The sequence below is a fragment of the Sinohyriopsis cumingii genome, chromosome 18 (genome assembly GCF_028554795.1).
Source record: "Sinohyriopsis cumingii isolate HCF-2022 chromosome 18, ASM2855479v2, whole genome shotgun sequence".
Taxonomy (NCBI): Eukaryota; Metazoa; Mollusca; class Bivalvia; order Unionida; family Unionidae; genus Sinohyriopsis; species Sinohyriopsis cumingii.
The window spans coordinates 74926029-74948425 of record NC_142978.1 but is presented as its reverse complement, the minus strand read 5'-3'; the positions used below and the strand labels follow the sequence as shown (position 1 = coordinate 74948425).

General features: G+C 33.5%; 1 protein-coding gene across 1 annotated transcript in view; it reads left to right on the top strand.

The window, feature by feature from the left end:
- Positions 1-9639, top strand: part of LOC149776997 (sphingomyelin phosphodiesterase-like) — a 38132-nt gene extending 28493 nt beyond the window's left edge. Inside the window, exons 11-13 of the mRNA XM_089941752.1 lie at positions 2251-2340; positions 3305-3399; positions 9280-9639. Of these exons, the coding sequence (XP_089797878.1) occupies positions 2251-2340; positions 3305-3399; positions 9280-9394 (300 nt within the window). The 3' untranslated portion in view covers positions 9395-9639. The remainder of the gene's footprint in view (positions 1-2250; positions 2341-3304; positions 3400-9279) is intronic.
- The last annotated feature ends 12758 nt before the right edge of the window (positions 9640-22397 follow it).

The window sequence follows — 22397 nt, the reverse complement described above, 5'->3', positions numbered from 1 at the left end:
CTGCCTGGACCATCTTCTCCTTCACGCTTGGCCCTTGTCAGGACAGCATTGTGAGACAAACAGTTGAAATCTTTGATTGTGGAGAGAATCTCAAGAGCAAGAAATCACTCCACTCTGAAGGCTTATGAGGGAAAGTGGTGTGTTTTCACGGACTGGTGCCATATCAATAACATCATCCCTCTGAGTACCTCAATCCCTCATCTAGCAGAAATTTTTTTTTGCCTTTCAAAATGAAATAGTTGGCTCCATTTACTATCAAAGGCTATCACTCCATGATATCAGACACATTCCGGCATCATGGTATGAGTGACATTAGGCAGGATAAAGATCTGTTCAATCTTTCAGCAATTTTGGTCTCAATTGACCAAAATCCTTCACTCTGTTTACAAAATGGAATCTGTCCTTCGTTTTAACATAGCCTATAGCCCACACTTCACTAAAGTTACTATCACACAAAACATGTAATTTTAGCTTCGGCATGCAGGGTGAACAAGCTACATGCCCTTTCTTAGTTGACCTGAACTACCTTCAGTTCAGAATGGATGGTTCGATGGTCCAATTGACACAACCAGGCTTCATAGCCAAAATAGGTTATGGTCTATTGGTCATCAAAAAGTTGTCATTCACTCATACTCTTCCTTAGAGAAGTAAAGAAACAGTGGCCATGCAAGATCCTCCTCATGTACTCAAGCACTACTTGAAATGCATAGAGATGAACTGTTGCATGTGCAAATGCGTCTTTCTTCATGTGCAAGCTGGGAAACAGGATATCACCTCTCAAGCCCTTGCTTCGTGGCTGAGATGGGTTTTACACTTGGCATACTCTCTTTTTCACAAGATTTGAGATGCCTCACAATGATTACTTCTCATGGAATTATAGTGATCTCTGCAAGCCACGTGTTCAAAAATGCTTCGATCTGAGTTAAAATAGAAGCTGCTGACTGGCATGCAAATTCAACCTTCTCGAGTTTTTATCCCAAAGATTTAGCTTGCAGAGGCAACTTTGAAAATCTTGTAAGTCTGGTGGTGCAGCCCAGATGACCACCAGACCCAATTTTAACAATCAACACAGCCTATCAGCTTCATTGGATTTGCCAGTGAAATTTTGTTGGTAAGAATATTTCAATAATCATCTTCTTAACCATATCCAGGTTGTTTATGTAATTAGGAGAATGGGTTATTGTTTGCATCGTAAATCCAGCCATCATTCCCTCGAAGGATACCTGAGGTAGATGTTGGATGCTCAACAGTCCCTTCTATTACTTATTCTCCTAACGTAATGTGATTGGGGAACATAGTTGAAGGAGAAAGCAAATTTTTAGGTAAATCATGTTTCTCCAAGAATTCTTACTGAATCTCATTTAGATATCCTCTGAACCACACCGCCATGTAAGTATCCTCGTTAGTATATTGCTCAGCTAAAAACTAGCAACACCTGGTGGTGCCAAGGGGAGGTAATGGTCAAGAGTTATTGCCCTTTGTTTATATGAGATAGAAAACGACAATTTTCGTTTTTTTTAGTAGTGCTGGATTCGTGATCTAGGAGGCTAATACTCCTAACGTAATGTGATTGGGTAAGTATTCTCATAGAAATATAATTTACTTAAATATTTGCTTTTCGTAGAACAGATATTGCAATTCTGTTGCATCTTACTAGGAACAAAATTTAGTTTGAATGTGTTGGCATTGTAGCTTTCTTTAATTTTTTTATGAATAATTATTAGGTAGAAAATTACCCAGAAATGCAGTCAATAAAGGGATGAATATTAAAAGTTAAACTTGAAATGTTTTAGTTACAAAATGACTCCCTCAATTCCACCAAAATGAACATCAATCTATAAAGGAAAATTCTCTTTATTTTGGATAGAGACCACTTGGGTCCCACTTAACTAAGTTACCATCTTCCTTGATTAGAAAATGTTTGAGCCATTGTCCACCCAACTTTATGAATCAAGGACAAACTGAAGGGGAAAAATGGACCATTAGAAAATTTAACACGCATTATCTTTTATAGTTCCCATGAATAGCATTACAATGAAACTTCTCTCAAAAACATCAGTGTTATCTTCCATTTCATTTAGAATGAGAGCACTATAGAAAACCTGTGTTTTATCTTCTGTTACTATTATAACCAGGGTACCTCAGTGTTTTCTTTTGTTTCTATTATAATGAAAGCACTATAGAAAATATCAATGCAAACTAAAATAGTTAGTAATCTTACAAAAATGTCTTTTATTTTTGTCTTTACAGCAAGTACTTGACTTTACAAACTACTATCTGAACTTGACCGAGGCAAACCAAAGCGGCAATCCAGAATGGAAAATGGAGTATAATGCTAAGGTTTGTCAGTTCAAACAACATTGATATTTAATTGCACAGGACACCTGCAGATAAATATTAACACTATTTCCATGCAGTCATAAATAAAATTAACCAAATAGACTCTTCATACCTACATAGAACAAGATGTCTATTATAGTATCACAGTCCCCAACTTTCCGTACTTTTAATTTACCAAACAGACTCTTCATACCTACATAGAACAATATGTCACTTATAGTATCACAGTCCCCAACTTTCTGTACTTTTAATATACTTGCTACATTGGGCTAGAGCCTTATTTTGGGTGAAAATATGTGGGTTTGAGTCTTTGGCTTGGCTAGTGTGGATATGTGAGAATGCTTACCAGTAGCATTTCATGGATCAGTGGTTCTTAGCAGGGTTTTCTTCCTCCAACAGTTATACTGGTCACCATGCATAGCCAATCATGTGCTGAGGAATGGCGTTAAACCCCAAACAACCAACCAACCAGAAGTCTAATTATCATATTGACTTGGTCCTGAATGAAAATTATATCTTACCTCATATTTGACCACCACAATAAACATATTGAAAGTCTGTTTCTAATTTTCCTGCTTGTTGGTAATTTGAAAATGATATTGTCCAAGAATATTAGAGATGGTCTGAATGCTCAATAATTCAAAAGAAATTGTATTACCCAAAATTCCTGGAAATTCTTTTTTGGCCAGTAGAGCATCATTCCAGTTGTGGGACTCTTGTTATTATATTTTCTGGTGTGCAAATAATTAAAGGTCACGCTATAAATTTCTTAAATGCCTAAAATAAGCAAATATTTAATAATGGAAACATTTATGGTGTTTAATATTAGAGGACATATATAGTTATTAACTTTATAGACTGCTGGTGTACAACAAAAATGTAAGAAATTCAAATTTACATACATCATGGTAGATAATGTATTATTCATTATGGCATGTAATCTATAAATTGTCCTATATTTCAGACTACATATGGTCTAAATCATTTGTATCCCGAAGACTGGAATGACCTGATCTACAGAATGAAGGATGATGATGATTTGTTTCAAGAATTTTACAGGTTTGTCCACATTTTATTTACTGTCAATGTCAGGTTTGATAGGAGTCATGAGATTTTATCCTATCAACTGTAAATGTAATTGCTTCAATGGCTGTTTTCTAACTATGGACGTTAACTGACCACCCATCGATGGGGAAGGGTGAGGGAAGTTGCCCCCATCCCTCCCCAAAAAATTCCCAACCCCTTCCATTACACCACCTGCAAAATTAAACAGTGAAACTTGAGAAAAACCAGCCAATATGGGACCATTAATCTTGGCAGATATTCACAATTAAATGACATTAATTTAAAAAAAAAAATTTGACTAAAATAAAATGGCCTGCTTTGTCAAGGCTCAATTTTCTGATTTCCATTGTACATATAAGGACAGGGTTATATTTAGATTTAAAATATGCATAAAAAGGTCAAAGACACAAACTATTTAGCAAAAGCTTGTTGCCATAACATTTAACCCTGGTAGTGCTGTGTTGTTTTGGGATGACCTTGAAAACAGTGCTGATTTATTTCTAACTAAGGCAGTTAGAAACAAATCAGCACTGGTTTCAAGGTATGCTTAATTGTTTCAGAACAATACAGACTTTTAGGGCCAAATCAATATAACAACTACAAAACTAGTATTTATAATCAGATTGCTGTGAAATTGTACAAGGTGATGCATACATGCATGCAGATTGCAAACACTAAAAATGTCGATGAAATTAATGTGTTCATGGTTACCATAGCAACCAAATAGAGAAAATAGGTGGAAAAAATAATTTTTGACCAAAAAAATTGAATATAAGTATACTTTTCCATCAAATATAGTCATTTTGAATGTGTACATGGAGAGTTAATTTATTTCTACTTATTGCGTATCCTCAGTTCATTACTTTTAGGCCTATGCTAGATAAGTAAAACTTAACTTTCAAACATGTCTCTACATTTCAGTATGGTAAAATATTTAGATTTATGTAGTTATTATTCAGAAATTTTCTCCATAAAAAACATAATTCCATTCGCTTATATAGTTCATTGATAAAGGACAAATACTAATCATAATGAAAATGATAAATAATCATAAATGTACTTTAGTTGCCATAGCATCCAAAAATTAATGTTAGTGTTTGAAAGCTTTAAAAGGTTTAAAAGACTGTTTAAAATAATATTGCTGGCAGAATCTTTTATCCAACTAAATACAGCATTCATTGTTCAGAGAACTCAGTGTTATCAAGTTGTTTTAATTAGGAAGGTAAAATAATTACTATCATAATGTAGAACAATTATATTTGTCATGTTTTAGGGTGAAGAGAATACCGTTTATGCAATGAAGTCAAACTAACGGAAAACTAGTTATCTCATTTAAAAATTATTGAAAGATGTCTTACAGATTTTTAAGTAAACATCTCTATAAGCAATTACTGTTGGTTGCAAGAACAAATTTTATGATTTGATATCTATACATGTGACAAATGTAATAAGTGACACAAAATCCATCTGCAGGTTTGTTATCGACTGCAGTGGACTCTATTATTTCATCACATCATGTAAAGGAAACAAATATAACTTTTTCTTTCAAAATAAAAAATGCTGTTAAAAAGTTAGGATTTCACATTAACTTTTAGGGTTATTTCTAGACTCGTACTACATAAACTTTTCTTTTTGCCAGCTTCATTACTAAACCATATGTACATCATAACTTTCCTTTACGATCTATTAACATGCAGACTGAAGTTGATTTCTTTAATAGCTTTTTTAATTAATGCATTCTTTAATATATGATAGCAAATATAGTTTTTGAATAACTTTCTTTACAACTCAAATTGTTTTAAATTCTCATTTTTAATACATCTTATAATGTCCAGCTATTTTTTTGGGGGGGGGAGGTGCATCCCTCTTCTGATCTTTAGAGTTTGACCCACCTTCCTACTGTAATTGTACCTGTAGGCTTAGTGTATTTGCTCAAGGTGAATGCTATTCATTACAGTTTTTAATTTTTGTTTGTTTTCTGTAATTAAGTATTTTTGTGAGGTAACTTGTATTGGTTGTGCCTGAGTGCTTTCTCATGTTATATTTTTTTTCTATTGTATGTTTTGGGTCCTTACGGATCCTCTTTTTAAAAAAGAATTATTCATTTTCCACAACTGTCAGTGGCCTACCAAATAGACATATTTAATTCTTTAACATTCTGGTGTCTACATCTGAATGATTTTAATGCAATATCATCAGATAGAGCAATATTATCACAGCCATTAGTTTGAATCTTCTCGCAACACAATAGTGTACCAATTTTTGGTTATATATGATAATGAAACAGCCAAAAAATGCCAGTGTGCTACCAAGTTAGCTCTTTGATCTTTACCACCAAGTGAGGCAGAAATAAACAACAGTATGAACACTGAGATGGAGTTTGAAACACTGGGAAGCTCTTGTGTCGTGTACACATGTATGATAGTGATATTGGTTATCAGGTATTCTTTTGAGTGGAGCTGTACATTTGAGAGGCCATAAAGTTGTTATTACCGAAAATTAACAAATATTTCTCATTGATTATAAATTATAGAGCGAGAGTTGTCAGGTTTTCATTGATAATTAATAATTGCAACTTGCCAAAAATATTTGAAATAAAATTTCTCAGCAACAGTGTAAACAGATCATAACTTCTGCATTGTCAAACATAGGAGGAAAAAAATAAAAGATCAAGCTTTTTATGTTCATTGGCCTACCTCGGAAACTAGCTGTTAAAATGAAACATAACGAACTTACAAGGCAAAAAAAGAGAAAAGATTTCTACTGGGTCAAAAGTTCAGATGTTGGATGAAGGTCTTGATTATTAGATTCCAAAGTCACATACATTTCACATTGCTGTCATAAGAGTAGGTTAAATTAAGAAGTGAATCTCTCTCTCTCTCTCGTCCATTTCTTTTTCAGTTTTATTGTTGAGAGAGAGCGAGATAGAGAAGCAGAGCAAAATGAACTTTAGAAAGAATGTGATTTTTATTTTGAAAAACTGATAGGCAAGGAAGGAATATGTTGGAGTCGACACTTGACACACACCCCCGTAAAATTAATGGTTTGTCCCTTTCATGCTCGTACAGTTCTCACTCTTGATGATACAATGTACTACCCAATAGAGAAAAGGATATGCACAACAATTTTAATAACAGACTCGTTGATAAACTTTGCTACTATATAGCTTAAGCTCAATTTAGTGTAACTTTAAAGTTGCTACTGAATGGGATGGCCATGTCATAGCACTTGTATATCAACATGCGATAGTGTCAGAGCACTTTCATATCAACACGTATATTTCTGCAGAAAATTAATTCTCCAAATTTGGAAAACTCTTTGTATTGCCATTTATTCCTCCACAAAAAAGCCCTAACAAACTTTATTCTAATTTGGACTATCCCATACATATATACAATAATCAGCACCAACTGGATATGGGACAGCTGCGAGACTGCAACTACTTAACAGCCACAATATTCTTTGCATCAACATCCACTGCTAACAACAGACTTTCCTGGGCAAATAAGTCTGTCTGAATATTTGTTTCACTGATGTTCTGATCTTCGAGACAATTACATATGCTATCTCCCTGTTATTATTAGAACACGATTAATGTATTGGCCTAGATTGAACATCTGTAGACGTCACTGTCCTGTGCCATAAAAATATGGTATCCGCACACAGAGCTAGGTGACATTCGACCATAAATATAATTGGTTCCCGCATACACAGCCAGGTAACATCATTCCGCATTACCAGGGTTAAATGAGCATGATTTGAAAGGTTTTGAGTTCTGATCTTGAAGAGCTTCTGTATAATATTCAAAGATGAATGCAAAAATTATATGCTTGAAAGTTTTCTATATTGGATATCTATGTTATTAATACTTACATGAATGTTAACATGCCATTCTTGTCATCTGTGTCATGTATTCACTTTCTTTTTCTCACAAGCATAATAATGAATCAAATAAAAAAATTGAGATTTTATTGAGTCCCAGAAAACATCGGCACATGATATAGTCTCTGCAGGAACAGGTAAAATTCCTTTAGTCAAATTTAACATCTTGTAGTTACAGGGAAATGTTTCTGTCCAAATTACATCCTTATAGTCGGCCAATCAAAATTTGAGAATTTATCATGTGATGAACACAACTTTAGTTGGTACAATATACTGCATGTTTAATGATTGAATGCAGTATTGCAGAATTTTCTATTTACAATCAAAGTAGTTTTTAAAGCAAGACCATAAAAATTTTGTTTTAATTTAATTGTCACCCCGCATAAATGGTGACCCTTTTGAACATCCAATATGACCACCATTTTGGCCATCTTGAACATCTTATCACCACTCTCCAATTGAATAAATTGTTATATTGATACGAGGTTTTCTTTGGATGCGGATGGTCCTAAATACAAATGGTGCAGATCTCATGTTCAATATGGCCATGAAGGTTTTCACTGAAAGCTTCTTATGCTATGTAGTGGTTCTAGAATGGTGCTGATGTGACTTCCAGTATGGCTGCCTCAGCAGCCATGATGAAAAATCCTGTCATAGCTACTTGTCCTGAATGGATTCTTGCACTGACATTGTGTTTCCTCTGGAACACTTTTTGCATTATGTAGATGGGCATATATCAACGTTATCCTCATCTAGCCTCCTGAATAAATAATGGAATTGAAATTGCATTTTCACTAAAACACTATCACATGTATCTGGAGCTTTAATGAAAATTGTGCTATCTAACCTCTGGCATGGCAACCCTATTACTGCTCCTTTTGGAATGAATGATGTCATTGACATGGCAACCATATTACTGCTCCTTTTGGAATGAATGATGACACTGACATGGGATTTTCACTAAAATTCTGTTACAGCATGCAATTCTTGATGAATGAAAGTGACGCAGATTTTATCACATGTTTGTGCTACCTGCATATAGTGAACAAGTTTGAAAACCAAACTTACTTGACACTGGGGTCAAGTCAAAGGTCACTGCTTTCATATTGCACATCATGGAGTTTATCAGTGCAGTTACTTATACATGTACAATGAAATGTTGACAAGATTTTGTATTTGGTAGTTTTACAATGAACAAGTTCATACTTGATGGATGAACTGTCTTTTATCTTCATGGTTTGTGAGAAAGATAGCACAAGTGTGAAAGCTATTTTAACAAAACCGATTTGTGCCTTTATCTGAAATGTATCTTGAAGTATACCACTTCAATAACCTAGGTTTGAAAGAAAACATTAAACTAAACTTAGCTGCATGGGAACATCTGAGGTAAGTTCTGTGCTTTTTATTCTTGATATCAGGCTCAAGGTAAAAGACTATGAGAAAGATTTATGTACTGCATTTATCTTGTAAAACACACTACTTCAAACAAGTATTTGTGTTGTTTCCACATTTGGTATTTTGGTGTTTCTCAAGAATATCTGTGATGATCTCTATACTCAGCAATTAGAATGAATAAACGGGGGGGGGAAGAAATGGATTTCTTATGGATTCCTACAAATTCTTTTTGGCATTGATACAGAATTGCTTTGTGAACCCATAAGTATAATTAATATTATGATAATAGTGAACAGTGTAACCAGGCTGCCTTCTGCAAAATGATTTATTCAGGTTCATAAAGCTGTTCTGATTCTGGTCGAACCACTGTGTACTGTCCATCTCCAAAAAGTGACAAATTTTGATCCTATCAATGTCCAGTTTAGGACAGTTTCACTTTATATTATTATTATTAGCCAGTAATTGGTGTGATAATCATAATGTTTAGCCTAGGTGCTAAAGAACAGATATGACAAAAAATACTGGTTAATAAAACAATTTGCACAATAATGGATTATTCTTTGAATTAAAATTAAATAAGAATTTTTTTTCTTTCAGGCACAATTCTAAATCCGCTGTACTGACACCATGTACTGGAGATTGCAAAACAGACTTATTATGTGATCTCAAGACTGGGAGATCACACGACCCCAATCTGTGCAATGACCTTTGATGCTTGAATGCTTCATTAGATTGTTGAGTCTGTAATCATCAGGTATATCAATGACCAAGCTCAAGTTCATGGCCAGTTTTCAGTTTTACATTTCGGATGATTAACATATTTGTTTACAAGGTTTTCTTTCAATGTATGAGAGAGAGAGAGAAAAATTAAAGGAGCAGTAAAGTTCTTTGATATTTAAATTATTTTGTAATGACTTTTGAATGTTTATGGATATGAATAAAATTAAAATTAATTTAGTCATTATTGTGGTTTGCTGTTTGTCATATACATCTCAATCTTAGTCACTTGAAGAATTGTATACCAATAACTAAATAGTGCTGTATTAGGACATGTTTTTCTTTGACACTGAAACTCTTTCAAAATACTTCCATATATCATGCTAAAAAGCCAAGGACTACCTCTCCTTGCTTCCACCCAACTTCAGATGTCAGCAAAACTGGACATGAATTCCACTTTAATGCAAAATTAGTTTTAAGGTTTACCAGCTAACACAAAAAGAACCAATTCCACAAAATGAGACGATTCCTTTGAATTTGGATAATGTGTCTGTGGCTACATTTCATAGACTGTAAACTAGCAGATTTTTTGTGGATAATTTATGAACATGACCTGCAATGTGACTGGGTGGGGGCTACATGTCTGCAGCATGATGTCCCAGTGTTAGACATCACTATAAATTGCAACACTGTAGACATCATAGTGATATGACTGAACCATTGTTAAAGCTACATTAAAAATCCAAATCACACACACACACACACACAAAGACATCACAGCTAAAACTGTATCTGTGCACAAAAAACATATATTCAAAGTGAATGTGGGCCAGTAAAAAACATTCATGTTTACCTTGTAAATACATTCACATTTCATGAAGAGAAAGGTACTAGCCTTAGTCCTTCCTCTTTATTTATTCTTTGAGGTTTAAGTTAGTGAGGCTTATTAAAAAAGGTTGATTTTGAAAAAATGGTGTTAACTATTCTTTTACACATTTGTTCTTACTGTTGAGCTGAAACTGGGTCTGCTGTTTTCAAATTTAGTTTTGCTGTTGCTTATTTTGTTCCAGTAAATAGAACTGAGAAATTCACTGGGCAACTTCCTACACAAAATTCTATTCAAATAAATGGAAAAACTAGTCATACCTATTCAAATAAATGGAAAAACTAGTCATACCTATTCTATTTTAGTTCTAAACTTTAACTCTTAACTAGGTAGCAAATATGAACCTCCTACGTGGGAGGGGTTTTCTCTGGACTTTAGAATCCAATAATTAAGAAATAAGAAATATAAAGAATTTGGACCAAACATTTTACACCTACAGCCACAAGAAAAGAGTGAACTAAAACAGTTAGTATATGACTATGACACTGGTTTCCTGAAGTTCCCGCATGAACACAAAACCTACAATAATGATGCAATTGTAGATTCTATACCTGTGAAACGGTATCCTTACAGGATGAATCCTCTCAAGCAAGAATGTTTGAAAAAAGAACAATTATTTGCGGGAGAATGGCTTTATAAAAACTAGAGTTCACCATGTATTATTGTGCCAAAACCAGATAATACTTTCCGTTTATGTACTGACTATAGAAAAGTAAACAGTGTCACCAAAACAAATTAATTTCCAGTGCCAAGAATGAATGACTGGATTGACAAAATTGGAAATGCAAAATGTCGCCAAGTTGGACCTTTTGAAAGGATTCTGGCAAATAAAACACTCATGGAAAAAGCAAAGGAAATTTGGCATATGCAACTCCAAATCAGATTTATCATAATAAAGTGATGCGTTTTTTTATATATAAAAATTCCCCATCATCATTCCAGAGTTTAATGAACATGACAACATTTTGGCTGAGATGCATACATCAATGATGTCATCATCTACAATGACACCTTGAAAGATCATTTTGAAATCATTCAGAAATTCTTTGATCGTCTCAGTGATACAAATCTGACAATTTAAGTAAAACTGAGTTTTGCTGTGCTAGTTTTACATTTTTAGAACATAATGTGGGACACTGTCAAGTTAAACTTGTAGAAGTTCAGGCTATCTCTGAATTCCCAGTGCCTCCTATCAGTGAAGCAACTGATGTGGTTTTGGGTTATGGCTGGATATTATCAGAAATTCTGATCACATTTTTCTATAATTGCTGAACCCCTGACCAATATGTTGAGTAAGAAAACCAAGTTTCATTGGTTGGACAAATATCAGGAGGCTATAATATAAAGGCCATACTAAAAGGTGCACTAGTTCTTCAAGCACCAATACTGAGTGGCATTTATATATAGAGAAAGGTGGAGTTAGACAATGAAAGAATTAGATATTTATACATAAATAAACATAGATTGGCAGACAATAGATCGACAAAGAAACAGACTAAATTCCAAAGATAAATAGACTTTTCAAATAAAGGACAAACTAGATAAAAAACGAGTACATAACAACCAGCTAATGTGTAGCACATCATGTGATGAAAAAGTAGTAGTCGGGGGAACTTACAAAGGAAAATACAAGTGGCTTACAAAATGGTGATCAATATAGAAAATTGACTTATATATGTGAGTAGTCACAAAGCCAGGTATAACCTTATATAATAAAGTTTTTTTCCTACTTTTTAAAGTAATGTGTATATGCAAGGATGCATGGCACATGTGTATGTGTAGGGTATAATGCCACATTAGCACAATTCTAGCTATGTAGTGTTGAGTAATTATAGGTATCCCAAGAAAATTTGTATAAAACAAGACAATAAATGAGAAAATCCTTGAAACTTTTCCTATATGAACTGTACTCTTTTAAAGGTTAAAACCTTAGCTGAAACATGCAAGACAACTCATTAAGCCTATTCTAAATCCACAAACCTGCATTGGGCTCCAAGTCATAAGCAAACACAAAAATCATTTTATATAACATAAGTATTTTATTATCAATAAATCATATACAATTTTAATAGCAAACTTATACCTAAATGTACAGATTGCTGACATGTAGATTGAACTGAATTGAAAACAATGCTGTAATGAACAGTTATGGAATGATATCATAAGTTATGATAACAAATACAGTAGTTGGAAACGAGTTGAGCATCATGTTCTATGTAACAGATCAAGTTGGACAGTAAAATATAAGGATCAGCAAAGCGGTACTCAGTAAAGAAAAAAAAAATTCCTAAAATTTTATTTTGTCATGGCAAAAGTGAAAGTTAAATGGTGTGGTTTGGCAATCAAACTAAAGGGTGTTGTGAAAGGAAGGTAGCCAAACATATGTTGGGCATGCAAAAGTGTTTCAGTTTTAGTATGAAAGGTAATTTGACCAGCCTGATGGTTATTCACACTATTTATTTATGATAATATTTATATGTTAAAGAATTACAGCCAAACACCTTAAATATTCTTTTTTTCCCAAAATATCTCTTTTATGTTCAATAAATTTAAATTGAGTAAACCAAAACCCCTACAGCATTAAAATAAAGAAATAGTTTTGATTGCAAGGGTCATGTTGACTTTCAAATTAACCCCATAAAACTGACACCTTTCTTTGTGCCTCTGAACAACCAACTGTCCAAACTTATTGAACACTATAAAATATAGAACATGAATACTATATATAGATATAAACATAGCAAAATTAAAACATGTACCAAGTATAAATTTGAATAAAAGTATATGCATCTTTTAGCATTATACTAAATGTGTGTGTACAAAGGGACAAAACCAATTAATGTCTGGGTGGGTGGGGGTAAAGAACCTCAGTAAACTGAAAACCAAACAAAATTGTGACTTGGTCCTATGGATTTTCAGTCTTAAGAGGTTTACCTGTATACAGAATTAAAAAAAACTAGACTAGAGCTGCAATTAATGTGCGTGGTAAGTATTTTGTCAATTTGTCAACTCCTTCACAGGTTGCCCAATAAATGTACAACCTGTCCAACTGTACCCTAAAAGTGGTTTTCTTTATTTAATGCAGTCCTGCAAAATGCTTTTGATGTTTTAACGTCACTGTATATACTCACAAGTTAAATCCAACTGCAAACAACATAAATCTGACCTGCCATTGTATTATATGCCAGGAGATCAGTGTTTATGTTGTAATGTTCTGCTGGTTTGTTCAAACAAACTGTATATGCCTATATATTTTAGTAAATTATGTGATGGCAGATCAGGGTCTGTGCAGTTTGTAGTTGGACTTAAGGTATGTATGGTATATAAATGTCTTCTCAGTATTGGCCAGGCCTTCAGTAAACATGAATCTAGCAAGTTCACTTTTCAGAATGCGATTTCATAATGCAAAATATTTGCTGAAGAGTGCTTTATGAAAATCACAGTGCATAAATATGACAAACTATACTCAGGCATAACCAAATTTAATTTACTAAAATGTCTGACTCAGTTTATAATGGCAGCGTTATCTGATGAATGGTAAGGTGGAGTTGAACTGCAAGGAATCTAAATAAAAAGAAGCCTGTTATTGTTCACCTGACTTGCATAGCTAAACAAATGACCATTTAACAATGCAGGTTTATGCACATCCCATGTAAACTTTCTCCCAAACTTTTATATCAAGCTGACTTTACCTTTCTTTATAAAATTATAATAAAAATTCTTTCTAAAGATATATAATCAATGTGCATTCTCTTGCTCATAATCAAAATCATCCAAGATCTTGCTGATATAAACCCATTTACCAGGTCTTGTCAAAACTGGATGGCAAAAATACAGTCAAGAGAGGTAACAAGTTCAGCCAATTAGATTCAAAGCATCTCTTTAAAATAATTTGACATAGTTTATCATAGAGCCCGACGACAACAAGGTAATGTAATCTTATGGTGGAGCAATTTGTTTTTGTTTCTGATTGGAATTTGGTCTACAGTAGTAAAAAGCTGAGCCAATCAGATACAAGTTTACCTCATTAATGTGTTGAACTTGCTTTTAATCAAACCAGTCCAACCTCTTAACAATAAATGTCTATTTAAAAAGTCTGATGAAAACTGAATTAAAAAAATATTGTTGCTAGAATACTGTCAAGTTCAGCCAATCAAATGTAAGGTCAGATCAATAATACAAATGAATTTAACTCGTCATCATACTCAATGAAGATCTTGATTACGTGGGGCCTATTTACCAAGTTTGATCAAATCCAATGAAAAATACAGTATCCAGAGTTGTAAAACAATTCTCTCTATCAAATGCAAGATCACATGAATATGCATGGGTCTTGCTCATAATAAAAATCATTCAATATCTTGAATACATTAACCTATTTATCAAGAAATGTGTCTTCCAGAGTTTACCACTTTGGAAGCCTATCTAATAATATGCAAGATTGCCTCATTAATATGAATGGATTTGCTCAATGCAGACTCTTTCAAAGATCCTGATGATATAAGTACATATTCCAAGCCTGATCAAAATCTGATGACATAATTATACAGCTTCCAGAGCGGTAACAAAGTCAGCCACTCAGATACAAGAGTGCATCATTAATATGCATTAATTTTGCTTATTATCAACCTTATCCGAGAGCATCATGAAATCAGACCAACTCTAATATTTGATCAAAGTCTGAAATACAGCATCCAGACTGTGAACAAGCTTGGCCAATCAGATGCAAGATCACCTCATTAGTATTTGTGGACCTCATTCATTACTGAAAATGTTGAAGATACAAGCATTCAATGCAATTTTGACCAAAAACAGAAACTGCAGCCAATCTCATTAGTATCTTCAATTATTACTGAACTTTACCCTTATTCTGGATTTCAAAGACAGAACATTGAGTCAGATACGAAATTATCTAATTAATATATGTGGATCTCCCTCTTTACTAAATCCATACACAATCTTGATGATATAAACCCATATTTCAAGTCTCCAAAAAATTGAATTACAAAAATGTGGCTTTCAAAATGGTAACAAGCACAACCAATCAAATACAATGTCACCTCATTAATATGCATGGATCTAGCTCTTTAATGAATCTGTTCAAAATCTAAATCAAGAAAGCATATATCTCAAGTCTGATACAAACTGAAACAGAAATATGGCCTCCAGAGTGGCTTTATATTGCTTTTGTTGGTTTTAATAGCTATTGGCTATATCATGCAGAGGAAATGGAAACTAAGTGCCTGTCCTAAGTACAAGGAGGCAGCTGACCCAAGCTAACTGGGTTGGTATCAAACCCATGATCCTTGGATACAAGTCCAACACTCTACTAAATGAGCTACCACAGCTTCCTCCTCCAGAGTGGTAATAAGCTTATCCAATCAAATGTAAGGTCACCTCATAAATATGCGTGGATCTTGCTCAGTATTGAATTCATTCAAGAGTTTGATGATATAAACCCATAATCTTAAAATATCTGCCATAATTACCTGTTTCTGCTATAAAGGAGTAATGCTTTTTAATATGCATCCAATCAACAAATTTCAAGATTCTAGATATGATAGTATGTACATTACCTGCAATAAAACCTGCATAATCTTAAGCTCAATGCAAAAACATAACCACAAGCCACCAATAAAATGTGATATAGGTCACAGTGAACTCCTTTTCTATATAGGGTTCACTTAACAGATGAATACAATTATCTACCCATTAGTTTCATGGTTCTAACATGGAAAGTTACAACACAAAATTTTTCCAAAGTCAGTGAAGTGTGAAATACAAGTTGCAGCTACCTACTTTTGTAACGAGTAGTAAAGTGCATCTCCGCACCAAATTTCACACTCGCAAATATAACAGTATGTATACAGAATGCAAAAAAAAACATGGTTTTGAGCAAAATGCAAAAATCTAACTCAAGACAATAAAATGTTAAATGAGGTTAGTGTCCTTATTTTGTTGTGAAATTAACCCAGATAGATGCAATCATACAGTTTGATATTTCGTCAAAGATTGAAAAAAAAACTTAAAACACAAACTTAAACTAAGTCAGTTAATTTAAGACATATGGGGCACAGTGACCTAGTTTTGTGATGAGGATGTAATTCTCATCAAATTCAAATTCAATCCCCTTTCCAAATTTCATGGCTCTAGGTGTATGAATGTAGTCAGGTTGCAAACAGGAGTCCTTCAAAGGGACTGACAGTCTACAAGGCAAAATGAATTTCCAAGAATTCAAGAAAAGTGCATTTCTTCCTTTAAAATGCTGAGCGTATAAACCATCTCTGACATTCTTTAGCAATAACAAGATTTTAAAATTAGCTGCTCTAGTAGACATATTGGATGTCCAATTTGTGCCATTTCCAGGTAGGACAAAGTATACATCAATAGAAGTCTTCTGGTATAAAAAAAACCAAGTTATAATGATCATCTATTCTAGTTAGAGTAGTGACAAGACATTCAAGACAGCTGTCATGGCAGCTGTACTGAAAGTATAAACTGGCAGCATTTTGATTCAGACCCAGCTATGTTTCATAAGAAGTCTATCAGTGAAAAGCCATGTTGATACAACCATCCCTTTGGGATAACTAGACATTACAACAGTTTGAAGACAGCCATCATATTTGCCTGGGGTTAGTCATTTCAAATATGACCAACTAAAGCGCTGTCCGTCACGGATCACTGCCATCTCACCTCTATCTGCGTGGGTTCGAGTCTCGGGCTCGGCAAATGTGGATATGTGAGAAAGCTTGCCGGTAGCTTCTCGTGGGTCGGTGGTTCTTTCCGGGGTTTTCCCGGTTCTTCCTCCACCAATAATACTGGCCGCCATGTATAGCCTATCTTGTGCTGAAAAATGGCGTTAAACCCTATAACAACAACAACAAAATCAAATATGACCAACAAGTCACCACATGATTTCTTATTAAAGCCCATGTCAAAATGACTATGCAAAGATTGCCATGTCAGATCAGTACAATTATAATTTATGTTCAACAAAACACTATAAGTCTTTGAGGGAAAACCCATTCTTATATAGCCTTTCATTTAGGATAAGTGGTGACAGCAAGATTTTCAAGCTGGCCACTGTGGCAGCCATAATTGATATAAGATTGGTATCATTTTCATTTAGGATTAACCAGACATCATTAGACGTCTTCTTGTGAACACATGTCAATACAAAATTATATTAGTGTTAACAAGATTTTCAAGATGGCAAATGTGGTTGACATCAGATCAGCAACATTTTCATTCAGAACCAACTAGACATCATAAGTCTGTTGGTGAAAGCCTATGTCAATATGATTTTCTGTTCAGAAGTGGCAAAATAAGAAGACTTTCAAGACGAGCACTGTGGCTTCCATATTGGATTTCAGATCAGCACCATTTTCATTTAGGACCAACTAGACATCACAAGTCTTTTAGTGTAAACCCTATGTTAATAGTACCACCCATTCAGGAGAAGTAACAGTGAGATTTTCAAGATGGCCACAGGCAGCCATACTGGATGTTTGAGCAGCACAATTTTCATTTAGGACCAACTAGACAATGTTATGAAAGTGCATGAAACGTTTCATGGTAATCCTGCAAGTAGTTGAGAAGGAGTAGCAATAATGAACTTGTGCTAACAGATGGGCAGACAGGTGCTCTTCTGGACTATATGAGTAGATCTAAGAACTATGCGGTTAAATGCAAAACCCTAAGTGACTAAAATCTGAAATGTCAGAGTGGCCATTTCTGTCTTATCAAAAGACCTTGAGAAATAAACTTAAAACACATTATTTAACCCAAATCAGTGAAGCAAGAAATATGGGTCATATTGACCTACTTTTGTGATGGAGGTTTAATACTCATCAAGATGCACACCCTCACCAAGTTTCATGATTCCATGTATAACAGTATGTATTGTCATAAAAAAAAACAGAGCTAAATGCAAAAACTTAACTAAGAATATATATGTATATACAATGTTGGCCCCTTTATATCTAATACATTAAAACAAAACTATTGCAAGAATGGTTGAGATGCAGTGAAGCTGTTCATATGTATGCAAGTTTATATGTGTTGACACTGATGCTAGAGACAGTACAATAGTTCTGTCATAGCACTGTGATCATATATTTGGAAGTGCTGTTTCCAGGGTTTTTAAAAAAAAATTCAGTCTGTTTTAACTCTCCCTTCAATTATGACAGCTTGACATTATTGTCAATGTTAGCAAGAATTTAGAGAATAAAATGAAGCACTTTTTCTTTTGTGCTATGACCTGACCTTAAGCTCTTTCGGTAGAGGCAAGCTAGAAGGTACATTACATACACAATCAATCTGACATTCTAATCATTTTATTCAAAATGGTGAATTGGAACTGAGGAAACACAACAAAATATAGTATGACATGTGCAGCAAATGCACAAAAAGATAAATTACATCATTCTCTAAATTTACTTCAATGGCATAATTTGTTAATCTCATGTTCAAGACACTGGATAAATCTGAAGCTAATTCATTCCAGTAATATTTGTTACTAAAATCTAACGATATGTAAAACTGCTATAATTGAAGGGAAATTTCAAAATAGACTGAAAAATTAAATTAAACTACAAACAAAACTTCCAGATATACAATCACAATGCAATCAATAACCTTTTTGTCAACTTTTCTAACAGAAACAATATAATTAGAAAATTCCTCTTTCCTCTTTCTTGTTTATTTTGTTGCACAAAAATGATTATCACAGGAATCCTTATTAATTATATCACATACTCTTTTTGTGGTCAGAATTTGTGTATACATGCTCCTTTTGTGCCACAAAATTCCAGTTTTGTTCTATGAATTTTCACTTCCATCCACAGGAATTTGTAGTGATAATTTATTTAATTTTATTTCCCCAAAAAAGAACTTAACATACATACTCAATTAAAAGTAGAGTCCAACTACAAACTACACAGACCCAGATATCCTATTACATAGTTCACCAGCAGATCTGGATCACTGCAGTTTCATAGAGTAATCAACAGAACCAACAACACAGGATCTGATCTGCCAATACATTCTGTGACAACAAAAAAGGGTCTGCTTTTTTGCAGTTTTCTAGACTTATCAGTCAGTATATACAGTACTGTACATTTAATGCTGTGAACCTTCAAAGAAGAAGAAAAAATTAAGATTCTTCCACATGACAAGAAATGCCACTTATGATTCAACCCTATATATTTTAGTTCATCAAGTAACAATAATCAAATTTTGTGTTAAGATGTATATATATGTTAATGTGTTTTGTTTTAATGCATGTTTTGTGTTAATGTATGTATATGTGTTAGTTTGTGGAAGATGTTTCTAGTGAAGCTTGCTTTGAAAAGTAACACAATTCCAAGATATAAATCACTGATGAAAATGGTACATATCTTTGAAATATGAACAAAAACAACAGATTTTGAGATGATCTTCAGTTACACATGTAGTACTGGCCTTGTAAAATTAAGATGTGTTCCATGGAATGAAATGTCTTGTCATTAAACCAAACTATGATTTAATCAATACATCTGACTTGCTAATACTTTCATGCAAAACTTTAAAACAGAAGCCACAGCTGCTGGTGAAGGTATCCGTTTTCTAATTTCCTATCAAGCTTACACATGCAAACCCCCTACCAAACGTGACTTTTGCATTCTGTCAAGTGGACATACTTTGTACATCAAGAGAGTCATATATATATATATATATATATATATATATATATATATAGTATATTCACTATGCTGACATCTCAATACTCAGAAATACAGCGTAAGAAAACCTGAACAAACATAGCCATAGACAAGAAGAGTATTACAATCTTGATTACAGACACTAATTCATGTACTTTGACTATACCTATGGTTTGTGTGCGTTAAGATTTTAACCAGATGCCCAATTGTAAAGGGCATTAACTCTGTCCAAAATCAAGGCAACTATTGGCAATTCAATAACGCATAATGATAATAAACACTGGATATAAGTTCTATATGACATCAAAATATATTAATGAATTTTTTATATGCTATATTAAATACATAAAAATGCCCATGATAGATACACCAACTAATGTACAATTTCCACAGCCTGAAACACAACATCAACAATAAAATAGTAGTTTTCCCAAGCAAGTACCATAATAAGTAGCCACTCAGTCCATTCTTTTTCTAAACTTGTTATGAACCAGGAATCTAATATAATTAATTATCCTTATTAATGTACCAGGTATAGTTGGTATAATTCTCATGCCATAAAGTTTCCATCTGCAGAACAATAAGCAACTACAAAATATGAACTCTGATTCAAATCCAGTATTTTTTCGAACAAAATTTGTGCTACAAAAAACTCAGACCAGGATGAATGTAGGATCTTATCAAACCAAGAAGTTTTTGTTTAGTGCTAGAGTTGGGCAAATTATGAGACTTAAGGTGCTATTTTTAAGAAACATCTCAGTCCCAGTAAAAACACAACTCCCTAAACTTTCTCCTCAATACAATTTTGCCAAAGTGAAAGAGAAAAAAGTCAATTTAACAACCTAAAATAACCCATTTCTTTTGGAAATATTGGTTTAATATTACACTCAAGTAATTTTACATTTAAATATTGAGTTTTCTAAAACCTGTAGATAAACTCAAAAGTTACATGTTTATAAAAGCATGGTGAAGTAGGCTTTCCAACTGTTGGTGTTCAGATGATTTCCAAGAAAATCACACTCAATAAAAGCTGTATTTATCAAAAGGTGCTGGCCACTAGTGTCTTTACTGAGGCAACATAAGCCACTGGTAAAAATTACATTATACATGTATGTGAGATAGAAAAAATGTTTACATAACATCATAATTTTTTATTAGAATATAACAAGAATCTTACAGTTCCTTTTTATATTTAAATGTGTACAGTGAAAATTTACATACTGAATTCAAAGTAATTTACTTCTACTCTGCAAAACAAATAAATTTCTCCTCTGAAGAGTACATAATGGTACAGAGGCAAAAAAAGTTTTCAGTGCAATTTCAAAGCTTCAAATTCACTGACAAAATGGTACTCCTCTTCAATTAGACATTCACAACAGAGACATATTCTTTCATGTCATGGAGATTGATTGTATCTATTCATATTAACTCTTATATTCTGATAACTTGCTCCATGTTTGCAAACTAAGTTAAGGTTCAATGGATTTTCTATAATATCTAAATCTGGTTCTCAACTAAAGTCAAATTTAATTTGTAAGCTCTTAAAATATCAAATTTATAAATTTCTGCATTCCAGGTGTGTATGTCAATAGAGATACATTTTTACTTCAACAATTTCTGAAATGCGAGTTCATCATCTACATATTAACTGCACCAAACATCTCCCAAACCATATGAAATGGGCTGATGTTTCTGGGGCAGATTCTGGACGTCTAACTTCAGAGAAGCAGAGTATTTTCAACCAACATATTATTGGCTTCATAATGTCAAACAATTTAAGACCGTTTCTCCCTGATTCAACCATATAAATCCAATTTTCAATATATAATCACAGTACATGTAGTTTGCATTTACTGTATGTCAGACACATTACCAAAACACCAAATTTCCACTCTGCATGATAAGACAGGAAATAGCTTAGTGTCCAAAATCTTAAAGAGTACGTCTATCAAGAATTTCCCAAAACAAAGCAACTTGCTTTAACTAAGATACCGTTGATGCTTATTTTGATAAAACTTTTTGGTATTTGTACGAAATGTTATGTGAAGATAACAACAGCCTTAGGGATTTATAATGTGAATCCACTTTTAGTATGTAATTAAAAAACAAACCCTAAAAACAGTTTTGGTTGTATTGGTAGCCTCTTTTGCAGAAAACCAAATTTTTTTGTCCAAATTAGCATCAAATCCCCATTCATCATACTAGTAATAAAATTTAAATCAATGAAATAATGTTTCAGCAAATATAACTAGATTACAGGCATGTATTAAAAGAAGCGTGTTTAACATACCATCAATATCTACACCATAACTATCACTGAAAAATGCATGTTGAAGGTCATATGAAATTAAAGAAAAAAAGTAATGATGACAGAATGCATGTATCACCATCACCAAAAGGACAACTGAAGG